The 13,767-nt window shown below is 39.0% G+C and overlaps 1 protein-coding gene across 1 annotated transcript; it reads right to left on the bottom strand.

The window, feature by feature from the left end:
• Positions 1 to 1,507: 1,507 nt before the first annotated feature.
• On the bottom strand, positions 1,508 to 11,016 carry LOC113664861 (TNF receptor-associated factor 5-like). Its single transcript, XM_089212612.1, has 10 exons — positions 10,817 to 11,016; positions 10,225 to 10,276; positions 6,229 to 6,327; positions 5,497 to 5,661; positions 5,085 to 5,162; positions 4,477 to 4,554; positions 3,768 to 4,197; positions 3,121 to 3,282; positions 2,619 to 2,685; positions 1,508 to 2,418 (listed from the first exon to the last, which is right to left on the bottom strand). The coding sequence occupies exons 1-10, from the start codon at positions 10,984 to 10,986 to the stop codon at positions 2,361 to 2,363; spliced, it is 1,359 nt and encodes a 452-aa protein (XP_089068738.1). The 5' UTR covers positions 10,987 to 11,016; the 3' UTR covers positions 1,508 to 2,360.
• Positions 11,017 to 13,767: the final 2,751 nt, after the last annotated feature.

The raw sequence follows: 13,767 nt of genomic DNA on the forward strand, positions 1-13,767 counted from the left end.
GATTTTCCTCTTTCAATCACGTGAGCCAACACAGTGAATCACGATTACGTATCTTTTGTTAGCCACACAGGGCATAACGATTGTCCTCTTTCACTCACGTGGACCCATCCAGCGCCTCACGATCCTTTTCTTTTGTTATCCGCACAAGGCACAACGATTCTTCTCTTTTTTTAATCACGTGAGCCTACACAGCGCATCACGTTTACTTTTGTTTCGTTGAATCGCATAGGCCCACACAAAGCATAACGGTTTCCTCTTTAAATCATGTGAGCCCATATAGCGTATTGATCACGACTTTAACTTGAATCACGTGAGCCACACAGTGCATCACGTTTGATTTTTTCAGTCCCCAGCACACGAGTTTCCCGATCTAACTTACATAGGGTTAATTACAAATAAACTTAAATGCTCCCCAAACGGCTACTCGCTTTCTAATGAGAAAATTTACATCATGGGGGAACCAGCAAATCAGAGTTAAAATACATTCTTGCAAACTAAAGAAATACATTTGACCTTAAATCTTCCGGGAAAACCATTTCCAACAAATCTGCATAATTATAGTCTCGTGGTGGAAACCAAAACAAACATCCTATGCACCGTGTCCTCATACGCCATGTTCACTAGGACGCCTAGAGCTTTTTTTTTTTTCCGGCGAACTCAGCAAAGGCAAGCGTGACAATGCAGGCGCTACAAGGACCAACTGAAACGACAACTGGCTGGCTGGTGTTGATCACAAAGTCTGGCAGGTGCTCGCATCAGACAGGGTCAAATGGAGGTTAGCTAACAAACGCGTAGCTCAGCAGTTCGAGGACTCTAGAGTGAACACTGCCAAGGAGAAACGCAAGCATCGAAAGGAGTCGGCCAATCAAGCAACGTCTTGCAGCAATCAGACCTTACCCTACCCCACCTGATCAAGAATATGTAAATCTCGAATTGGACTCATCAGTCATCAGAGGGCATGCCGCTAATCTTCGGAGAACGAAGAATATGCCATCATCATCTCCAGTTCTTCCACATTTACTGTTGTTGTTGTTTTTTCACGAAACTACGCTGTTACTGATTTCCTAGTGTGCGATAAAACATAAATCCTATCGTCTGAATGAGAGTAGATCTGGAAGAACTGCTTCCTTTGAAAGAGGCTGACCAATCCACTTATAGCAAAAGTCATCTGCAGAGTCCAGGAAACAGTTAGTTGCCTGAAATATATACTTCTGGCTCGTGGAAACTGATTGGTCAGCCGCTGTGATGTTATTTGTTGATTGTGAGTGCTGTTATTCAGTCATCGGTGTTTGCGTTCTTCGCTGTTGTCAATGTCGTGAATGAGTTGTCTGTGCCAGTAGCTGCTTACAGCTCTTACAATGAGGAGTCTAATTTACCAATAAGCGCCCATGGTCTACTCCCCCGAGTAAGCACCGAGCCCCCGATACCATGATATCAAACAAGCGCCCACCTCGAATAAGCAGAGCCTCTTCCCTCGCTTTCTTAATGAGTAGGGATACAAGGAAAATCGGTTTCTATTGCAGCTTTATTTGTAACTTTTTAAGGACAAACCACAACCGAATCAGTACAGGAGAATAGTTTCGCTTCTAGTTATTGCTATCGCCATACTGACTTGACGTCTGCGTGGATGTTGCAGCTTTGTTTTTTCTATTTAAGATATAGCCAAAATAAGGAAACAGTCCGTTGAAAGGAAAACTTAATAAGCACGCCCTAGATTAACCACCATCCTTCGTATAAAAGTGCCTCTCCTTTTGCCGTAATTTTAGATACGCTGGCCTGACGCCTATTCGAGGAAATACGGTATTACCTAAATTATGTCTTGTGATGTCAGTACAAGCATGAAATGCTGCTGAAAGTGATGCAAAGTGATGCTCGTCTACTGAGGCATGTGTTGAGGCCGATGATTAAAATTTTCCTCCAGTTTCCTCAGTTTGTGGCGGTCCTGGCTTTATAAAGTTGCAATTAATTTACATAGTATCTACCTATTCTCCGTAAATGGCACTTGAAAGACAAAAAACAAATAACAAAAGATCTGTGAATAATGATTAAAAGCTTATTGACTACGGAGAAAGTTTACACAAATCTTTCTTGAAGAAATTGGAAATTAAGAATCTTTGGTTTCTACTTTAATATCATACGTTCGTAAAATCTTTGAAATTCTTCGAGCCTTAAGACAGGCCTGTTAACTTCTATTGAATTCACAAACACACGGTAGACCAAGGAGTAGTTGCTGTGATTGGTCGACGAAATCTCCTTCGAGCAGTGGACGAACATTTCAAGATGGTAGACAGAGAATGTTCGGAATTTTCTTCTACTTTCACATTGGAAGTAATGAATCAGGAGCCACATTACTGTTATCGTCATCTGTAACACTTAATAACGTCGGAAAACTCGACCCATAAGCCTCTACCAGGTGCACTGAGGGTTAATACAAAAAAAAAAGATCCTATGTCATTTTTAAAGAAACCAACCGAAAACAGATGTGTATGAGCAGATGGAAACGTTACAGAATTAATCTCCTGCTTATTTGACACCATCGATGTCACATGGCGTGTACATCGAATAAGAATTTCTGGGTTACAACAACTATCTTAAGCGAAAGACATGACGTTACCCACCAGCAAAAGTATCTTTTTCCGTTATATGTTCCGTTGTCTGTCAATAAACACCGCGGTAACTTTTCCTCTGAATCAAGAGAAAAAACTTTCAGTTATCCAAAGTAAGAGAAAATCAATATAAAAGGCGAGTCTTATTTACTTAATCTAAATGCAGGTTTAGTTTTACTATGAATGAGGGGAGAACCTTTTCCCACAAAACTTCATCATGAAAGGACAACGTTTCGATCTTGGGGCGGATTATCTCGGTACTAAACCTTAATGAGTACCCTCGTTTTATTACCTTCAGAATACATTTACATGATGCCTATCAATGTTAGTGTTTCAGGACAGCTCCCTAGACAGTGCATATAAAATAGCAAGATAGAAACGAAAGATACCTGATAATTACAGCAATCGATGTACAGTCTTCTTAAAAATTTCAAATTCACGAACTTATTCACTTTTACATTTACTCATACTTAGTTCTATCAAAACATTGCAATATTCATATATCAATATTCACCTTCATCTAACTCTACGCCGAGCAGATGTCCAATTGTAAAGAAAGATCCGACGTGCCTGACTGTTCCTCGAACTTCCCATCCCCCACTTCTAAACAATACCTTCATACCTACTTTAATATCATGAATTGATTTAGGCTTGAAGCCCTGTTTCATTGTAACACCTGTAATAAATAACAAAAACAATGGATAATCAAAACGATAATCAAACTAAATACATCACGATTATCAATTAGAATTCATTGATCTTTTTAGGTCACCAAAGGCTAACATAACCCAGTAGTTTTACTCGGAGTTTAAATGACTTAGCTCTGCCTAACATGAGCTTATGAGCGAGTCTACACACCAGTGCCCCCGTCCCCCATCCCCCCCCCCCACAAAAAAAATCCTATCAAATACTTACTTGTGGGTAATAATTTGTCAGATACGAGTAAGAGTGTGATTATTGGTAAGACTACTATTTTTCTGCATATAAAACACACGCAACCCAAAATTTCACTATTCGCTCTGACGAGGGGCTGCCAGTCGAAACATCAGCTTTAGAAATTCTTTACGGTGGCCAGTTTACTTCATCAACTCAATTGATAAAACCAAGATGTCTTACTATACCTCCCATTGACGCAGCGCCACAGTTTCTTCAGAAACTTACCCTCTTCAACCTTGTCAATATTTGCCTCTATCTTGTTTGTCGTGCCCAGGGTTTGGTTGGTCGGTTTGTCCACCAGCACAGCTTGATGTCGATCCTGGCCTGTGAGGCGTTCTACCTGCTGCACCAGACCCTGCATAGAGGACGTTAAACTGGCTATCTGCTGTGACTGTTCTGTATTCTTGGCCACCAGCTGCTGTAACTGATCATTCAGCTGCTGTGACTGGTTATTCAGCTGCTGTAACTGATCATTCAGCTGCTGTGACTGATTATTCCGCTGCTGTGACTGATCATTGAATAGAGATATAAATCGCTCTATCTGCTTTGACTGGTCTTTAACCTGATTCTGGGTGGTCTCAAGGCTGCATACAGCTAAGAGCAAGTGGCTTTCCATGTGTGATTCTAAGTGAGATTTTGTTCTTGTTCTTGGAAACTTAAAAAAAAGACCATGTGGTTAGTAAAATCTTTAAAAACAATCCTAACATTTAATTTTTGTCAATTTTTTATCTAATTGTTCCATCCAGCAGTGCACAGTTTAATTCAACTACCACACTGCTTAGTAGGAATTTTTTAAACCCTACAAAATGAAAAATGTATATACATTTGACAATCCGTTTTAATTCATTTTACAACATGATTTGCAAATACAATACAAAGTTACGATCTCCCCTCCAAACCTGCAAGTTAATATAAACTGAAAGCTGTTTCATACCGCACTTTGGTATCCTAAGCTCTTGTATTTACAATCAATTTCTGTTAAAGGACAGTCATCACGAATATGAGCCAAGAGCTAAAACATAAAGATGAAAAAAATTTAGTCTAGAACGAGCAGCCAGGGAAATCCTCCCTCGTTCCTAGCGAAAAGAAATCATTCAGCGTCTCAAAATTACTCCTTAGATTTCGTAAATTATGAACCAGGAAACTGAATTTAGAGAAAATATTTTAAAATGTTCCCTATTAGTCTAAGGCATTCCCCAGCAAAATTCAACGGAGCAAACTTCCTTGAAGGGATCGTTACGGTTGTATGGATTGCATCCCTGTCATGGAGCAATCAAGATTAAATTCTGGCGGGCACACTCAAGGCAGAAAATAACGACCTTAATGCCCTTTGACTGATGAAGCCAGGAAGTATTCAAAGCAGTATTGCACATTCTTTAAACACTTAAGCACGGAAAGCCTCCAAATTGCTCACATAAAACGGGACTAAGCTTGTGGTGTTTCATATAAAATAGCACTATGTCCCATGCGGGCTGTGTGCATGAACTTTCAATTAAACTTTCGTGAGAATTACTGAGAATCACTGAGAATATTACATCTTACCTTTTCTCGTGGAATATTACTCAGACCACAGTTGTTGGTACATTGAACCGGAAACTTTTGACAGACGTTATGATGTTGCTGAAGAAAATCGAAAATAAGTTTTTATAGCTAAAGTACTTTCAAAATTCTCCCCGTCCTATTAAAATTATGACCAATAAAGATAGGTTGTTGTACGAATATTTTCATCAGTAAGGGATCAAAGTTTTTGAACCTAACATTTAAGCTCATCTTTAGTAAGATATTTCTGAGTAACAATTTTGTATCGAATAAGAGAAGATACCTAGAGCTCAACAAAATCTTGACTTGATAAAGATTGAAAGTCGTCACCACTTTTCTACTTTGGGTAAAAAGCAAAAGTTTGAGATGCTGCCCTTGTAGAAGCTGTATAAGGAATATAATTTTGTTAACAAACCTGCTTGTTTTTCACGATAAATGATCCTCGACAATATTCACAACTAACTTCCCTCCAGACACATTCCGTTATCTTGTGATTGTTCATATCTCGCCTGGTGAGCTTCTCTTTACATCCTTCATTTGGACACTCCACCACTTTGAACAGGCATTCTGACTGATGTTTCTTAAATCATAAGTTGTAGATAATAAACTGCACTGTAATCATGATCCAATCTGCTAAGACATAAAACAGGCTAAAGAAAAGAGAGAATTGACTGACAGCAAAACAAGCGGTTCATTGACGGTTTAGGATCTTAGAAAAGAAATGTGAAATTTACGTGTGACTTCTTGATAATCATGACATCCCTAAGACTAGTGGTAAATATTACACAAACGTCTATTAAAATGGGCACCTATCAAATATTATCAGACAGGAAGAAAATCTGTCACACGCAAACTGCTGATCATGACACTTTAGATTGCAAATACTAAAACAACACCGCTGTTCAGTCCAGACAGTTACTATTGTGCAAGAAACCTTTGAGTTACGCTTCACAAGTTACCCTTATCTGCTTCGTGTAACATCTTATCTTGTTTCCTGGATGGTTAAGAATAGCGGGAAGATGCGCAACGCTTGCTTATTATTTAGGAGACAAATTACAATGTTAGAGAGATTTTTAAATTTTAAGAATTAACTGCAAATGGAGTGATGGAGAATACCCATACTGTGGATATGACGTAGATATATTACCTGCACAGCTCGGAGTTCTCCAGTCCAAGGACACTCAACATAAGAACATTTCACCCTGAGATCCAAAATTTTGCGATGACAAGCGACAACTGGAAATATCTGACAACCCAGACACAAGCATATTCATGATTAATACAATCAAATCAGGCATCAGGTTACACCGATGTCAACATAATTATGCTCAATTACGATCTTTACACACTTCAAGGACGGCGTGGAGGACTTGAAACAAGATAGAAAGAGAATGAGATCTTGAGCGAGAAAAAAGAAAACGAAAGAAATGCCGTCAGCTTTTGCTTGTAGCATACAAAGATCGGGCAGAGTTTAAATGGGCTGGCATGTTAAAATAAAATTATAGTGCAGTATTTCAAGATGGGTTTAACAAGATCGCAGAATTCTCCATGTGGTTACTCAATATCTGTCGCGCAAGATACGGTTTCGTCGAATTTCTCTCGCTGAAAACGCTGTCCTTTCGGTGAAATACTTTGCTTGGCGCTGAATTCTTGTCTAATCTTTAGGCTACTCGTTTTAAAAGAAGTCAAAACAGCCCACAAGACGCTTATCTCCCCAATTGTAACATTGTGCAAATAGAATAGTGTTGGTCTCCTAATTCTTACCAATTCCTGAATTATTTCATTGACGGTGGAACTTTAGGAATGCCAGGTTGTGAAATTGGTAAGAATAAATGGAAGATAAATTGAATGCGTAATACCCATCACTACCACGTTGTAATCACACAGCAGTGGTAGAGTTTGATTTCAAAAACAATTACGAAAACCTCGGTTTTGGTAAAGACGATCTGCGATTGCTGATTATCAAAAGCGCTTACAAAAATATCAAAATTACGAGACAGAACTATTCGTAACTTGTTCCTTAAGTTGCAAAATCCTTCGCTATGTTCCCATATATAGATAACAAAAATTTCTCTCAAACAAAATAAGAGACGATGTAAGAGCTCAAGCATTTGAATTTTTAACCTCAAAACGTGTAACTTCACGTCAGGCAAGGCAAGCTTCATTATTCGGAGCTGTTAGGTAGGCTGACGAATAACAATACCAGTATTACAACAGTAACAGATTGTTAAAGAAAAGAGTTATATCCAGCTATATCCCAATGTTGAATCTAGTGCGAGACTGAAATTCATTCTTCCCAGAGAGAGAATTCAAAAATAGGATCTATCTGTCTGTATCGAGTCCGAATACAGTGCGAGACTTGAGGTCAATCCTAATTAACATTTGCACTTTCTGTGCATGTCCAATAGAGTGCGAGACTAGGGGCAAGCTTTCTTGACATGTGCGTTTTCCTTGCGTGCCGAATAGAGAATGAGACTTGTAGTCAACCTTAGTGGACAAGTGCGTTTTCTGAGCGCCCTGAATAGAGTGAGAGAAGTCATTCTCACTTAACATGTGAGATTTCTCAACGTACAGAATAAAGTACGAGACTTGAAGTCAATCTTTCTTAACATGTGCGTTTTCTGTGCGTGCTAAATAGAGTCAGCGACTTGCAGTCAATCCACCTTAACACGTGCGTTTTCTGAGCATGCTGAATAGAGTGCGGGACTTGAGGCAATATTACTTGACACGTACGTTTTCTCTACGTACTGAATACAGTGCGAAACTTTCGGAAATCTTACTTGACATGTGCGTTTTCTTTGCGTGCAGAATAGAGTGCGAGTGTTGTGGTCAATCTCTCCTGACATGTGTTATTTTTTTGGCGTACCGAATACATTGCAAGACTTGACGTCAGCCTTACTTAAAATGTAAGTTTAGTGTGCGTGACGAATAAAGCATGAGACTTGTAGTCAATCTCACTCGACATGTGCGTTTTCCGTGCGTACCGAATAGAATACGAGACTTGAAGTCAGACTAACTTAAAATATGCGTTTTGTGTGCGTCCCGAATAAAGCACGCGACTCGTAGTGCCGAATAGAGTGCGAGACTTTAATCTAATCTTACTAACCATGTGCGTTTAAGCGTGCCGAATAGAGTACGAGTTTGTGGAGAATCTCACCGACATGTGCGTTTTTTGTGCGCGCCGAAGAGAGTTCGAGACTTAAGGCAATCTTGCAATACTGTGCGTGCCGAATAGAGTACAAGTGCTGTAGTCAATCTCACTTGATATGTGCGTATCTGTGCGTGCCGAACAGAGTACAAGACTTAAAAGTGCGCCTTACTTAACATGTACGTTTTGTGTGCGTGTCGAATAGAACACGATATTTGTGGTCAATGTTATATGACATGTGCGTTTCGTACGTGCCGAATAGAGTACGTGTGTCGTAGTCAATCTTTTTTGACATGTGTGTTTATGTAGGTGCTGAATAGAATGTAAATTTGCGTGCCAAATAGTGTGCGAAACTTGAGGCAATCTTACTTTACATGTGTGTTTCCTGAGCTTGCCAAATAGAATGCAAGACTTGAAATCAATCTTACTGTGCGTATTCAGTATAGTGTGAGATCAGTAGTTACTTCTAATGACTGGAGGATGTGGTGCGAGTTTTTCTTCAAACACCGAAACCAACTCTTTTGGAAGAGCAACTCTGATAAGCTCAGATATAGAGCAAACCAAGACTCTGAAGAAAGGGCACTATGTTACTCGGAAAGCAAAACAAATTTGGTGTTGACTGCAAATAGTACCCGAACTTAATATTAATAACGTATTGTTGACGTGCGAAGAGTTTTTTGTGTGATCGCCTTCCATTACGCGACGTCATGTAACTAGTAGTAAAAATATAATCAGTTGTCCATGTTTCTGAGGTTAAGTTAGGTTAAGAAAGTCAGTAGTTGTGTATCTATAGCGGAAAAGTTTTTTCGCGTTCTTTTTAAAACATTGTTCTTTGCTTAAACACAACAAGAGAGCGGTAAACACCGTTTATTTCGAAAAAACAGGATGAGCTGCTTCCAAAATTAAAACATCCATCTGTGGCAGTTAAAGAAGTGAGAAGTAGATTCGAATATCATATCAAATAAAGAGATTTTTGGAGACAGCTCTTCGAACAATAAGTTATGATGACGTCCCTTGCCTGGCGATGGTACTTCTGAAGATATATGGCCGCGGTGATCTCGCAATAAAGCAGAAAGTTAATATCAGTTGTGCATGCACTCTTCTGGCATCCTGATAAGTTCTTAACTCGTTTGGACAAAACATATGCGAAGAGGATCGCCCGCAAACAACTGACGGGATCTTTATTATATATAAAAACAGCTCAAGTCAGTCGCACGAGGGGAGAGATATGAATTGCTGTTGCGTTGAAAAGTCATCATAATCCTGATAGCGTACGGTACTAGACAAAACGAAATCGTTGGCAGATTTCTTTTAGGTTCGCAGGTAGTTTCTTCATCGGCTATCACATTCTTTACCAATTCAAACATTTGTCAACTTTGGCGAATATTACGATGTTATCTTTTCCTAATATTTGTATTATCTCTCCCTTGAAAACTTATTTCGATTACATTTCAAAGCTCTTTGTTACAATAAAAAACATTGTCATTAATTGATCTTGTTGTTGTCCTTATTCTGTTGGAAAAATTATCGCTTCCTAAATTTAAATAACACTAGTTGAGTATTACTTAATCGGGATAAGAATTACCTGACCTGCGGTACTCAGTTTACGCAAAGTTACACTTGGGGATCTAAGCGTCTAGTGGACTGTTTTGACTCTTTATGAAACAAGTAGCCTAAAGATTAGTCAAGAATTCAGCGTCAAACAAAGTATTTCACCGAAAGGACAGCGTTTACAGCGAGAGCAATTCGACGAAACCGTATTTTGCGTGACGAATACTGAGTGACCACATGGCGTCAATTGCATTAGCAGTCATAATTTATGCGTTGTGCTCTTCTCGGCACGGTGATCTATTTGACATTTTACAGGCCACCCATTTGACAGAGACTGCATTTCGAGTTGTGAGTTAAAACGCCTAATGATCTGTTCACCGAGAGCAGAACGTGGAATCGCTAGTTTGCGTGACCCGCAAGTATGAAGACATGGGATATCCTTACCTTATCACGTGAAAGAGGCTCTCTGTCTACTGGACATATTGGAGAATGTCTCCTGAAGGAAGAAATTTGCAACATAAGACAAATAAAAAATCAGAAAACAAACAAAATCTTTAAAAATTGGTTATCGCGTGTATTATTTATTATCAAGTCATTACTGGGCCACATCCTGTTGCGGAATCCATAATGATGGACTTGTTGCATATAATTAACATTTGCATTAAAAAGACAAATTACAATTAGTTTCAGTCCATTCATGTTTAACAAAGTAAACAAGAAAGATCAAATCATTCGATGACTCTCTTAGATACGCTTGTGCTGAAGAAATCGAAGACACCTAAAAGGTAGCCAACAAATATTTGATAAAATATTTGATAGCTTTCCGTCGCATTCATAAGTACTCACAGTGACCTCGAACCTGTTTGAATTAATTTTTGCCGGATAAAGCTATCTAGAAGTTACCTCTCTATAACTGAGACACACTATGATACCCCTTGGAAAGTGACTCAACCGGTCAATATCGTCATTCAACTTTCAAGTAAGCTTGATTGTTTTCAGATGTAGCTTGTTTCGACATACAATGATTCGCCTTTACCTCAACAAGCTCTCTAAGCATGTGTTACAAAGTCTGTGGCCACATCCTCCAATCTGTATGGGATCTTTTAATGTTAACTGACACACAGGGCATTCAAAATCATCGGGAACTACACTTATAAACTCAAAATCATAGCCTCCAAGCTCTGGAATATTCTGGCCCGCCGCCATTGTGATCTGGGTTTCAGAACGAAGCCGGAAGAGAGAATTAGATGTGCGCATGTGTGACTTCCATAGAAACAAACCTAGTTCTCAGGCTCTCTGAGACTCAAATTAGGCCCTCTGACTCTAGAACTGGGAAAAATCCCAACACATGTTCAATATTTGTGAGACAAAACACGCATTAACAGCTCAAAGAACAACAACAGAGGCGGGGGATGGAGGAGCACCGCACAAAACTAATCTGTACTGAGCACCAACTGGCACACCGTGCTGAGTCGAGGGGGAAACAAGAAAATGAGAATTTTCTAAAAAAACAAATTTTAAGAAATACATAGAATACTAAGCGTGGAGTAGAATAAAACCCCGGAGCAAAGTGTGCAATATCCACAGGAGTGCTCTGTCTGATGTGTGTAGAACTCTGAGAGAGGAACTAACCCCCCCTCCATCCCCACCCCTTCCCCAGGGTATGTCATGAAAGATTCTAAAGAGTATTTAGGGGTATCTGAAAGATGTAAACGAAAAGAACTTTTTTAGTTGAATTATTTGCTGATAGCGAATATGTCACGCAAGGAAAACACTCGACAGTAGGAGAAGTGTCATAAATAGCTATTGGGTAGACTTAATTTTTCGAAAGACAGGTTCCAGTGTAATTCCTAAGTACATCAATAATACCCTTTGAATCATACTTGCTTTCCAAGCAGAAAAGTAGCCACAAATATTATGAATGAATAAGTCAAATACGCATGTACTTATCTTGAGTTTGTAGCGATTATTTCCAGCTGCATCATAATATAATAACCTGAACTTTAAGTCATAAGACACATTTTTGTGTTTCTGACATAAGTATCCACTGGAACAGGCGCACAAGAAGGCCAGTGACCTTCATTTAATTTATATTTCAGTCTATGACAATTAAACAAACTACAACATTGAAGCAATCCTCGAATACGACTTTAGGTGGGGTTTGCAAGTTAAGACATGTATGAGCTGTTATAAATTTTCCTTTCCTTTACTTTTGCACCTGACAGCTTTAAATAGGAACTATTTTCTTAAACAGCATTTAGTTTTAATTGTATCTTTTACTGCTTGTCTCACTTCGCTGATTTTCCAGTAATAAAGAATCGGATTCGAGGATGAATGTAAGTCCCTGTAAGTTGCCTTACAAAAAAAAAATAATGAGGATTGTCTGCTGTGAGTACACAAAGCCTCCACTAGGCCTTGGGGCAGATAGCAAGCGACTAAACCCAACTGCAGCCAAAGCACACTTACCACTGCTTTCCTGTTTCGCGACGTGTTCAATGGAGTTTCATGAGGAATTATTTGGTTATATTGATCATATGTTGGATAAAGTATTGTCTGTACCTGCGCGTGATGATGACGAAGAGTGAAGAAGATCCAGGTATTCTAGAAAACGGATATCAATACGCAAAGAGGAATCGCCAGATAGCTGCACCATAATGAGATGGGAAAATTCCAAAAATACATCACAAATCTGTTATAACTGTAACGACAACTGTACGCTTTGAAGCGACAACTAGCTTTTATTTCATCCCAAATAACAAGGCAAGAAGTCTGTCCACGCTGATTGCAATCATCGTCACAAGCGACACCGAGCTCAAACTATACCCTACCACGAAACTTGGCATCAATGAGATGCGGCAAATGTTCCTTTGTTCCTTTGTTCGTATGCCGCCGACAAACTGAGAAACAGCCACAGGTTGTGCTACCAGTCCAACGCAAAGATCAGTTGCTGAGAGGCTACAGAGCAGCATTTTGGACGGCGGATGAAGGGAAGATTCTTTGAGGAGAGCGACAAGGATCAGCGAGTTCAATAGAGTTGCACTAAATGACAACAGAATGTTGAAGACCGACAGAAATATCAGATGTTAGTGTAGTCACCAATGATATCTGCTGAGTAGAACAGGTCCAGTACTTTTTTATTGTCCTGTCCGAAACTGTAGTTTTTTGTTTCCATTTTGTTCTAATCATGGTATAAACTATTCGTATTAGCCAATTCCACGTGAGTTGTCAAACACGCATGAGAGTCATTCATACGTGATTTCCATTGATTTGCATAATGCATGATCTTCTCCTTTACGACTTCAGCAGGTTAATAAGTAAATCGTTTACACTCGGTTTGCCGGTATCATTTCTTGAGGAGCAGGCAGTTTTTGTTATTACCAAGCAAGATGTTTTTTCTTCACTACATTTAATTATCGATTCATGTAAACAACTTTATAGATGTGAAGCACCGTAACGGTTCTCTTTCTTAAAATTAAAAAAAAAAAACCGGATTTCCATTGAATGACTACGCTTTTAATATAGGAACTTAAATCAATATGGCGAAAGTGAAATCATCTTCTTATGTTAACAAAATTTAGTTCGGCGAAGAAGGCATCCGCTTGAAATATTCCTTTTTGGAACTTAAGGGATAAGGTTGTGGTTCCATAACGTCATTTGTTTTTTTTCTATCATAACCGCTTACTTCTGCCTTCATTTCTCAATCTATTTGTCACCAATAACTTCGCACATTCGTATCTCACCAGAAAAGGCATTGATTACCGATATCATCAATTTCGAACCAATGTCAAATTTTTTTTTGTGTTTTTTTCAAGGACCAAAATTTGGAATTCCTTACCTCATTAGGCATTTTGAAACTCTTTTTTCTTTAAAAAGACATCTTCAAAGTCCTTTGCTAAATCGATTGATATACTGATGATCAAGATTGATGGTTTGGCAACAGAAATATTCCCAATGAACGCGTATCGCTCGCAAATACATCTTTTTTTT

Source organism: Pocillopora damicornis, chromosome 7 (assembly GCF_964200805.1).
Source record: "Pocillopora damicornis chromosome 7, jaPocDami1.2, whole genome shotgun sequence".
NCBI lineage: Eukaryota > Metazoa > Cnidaria > Anthozoa > Scleractinia > Pocilloporidae > Pocillopora > Pocillopora damicornis.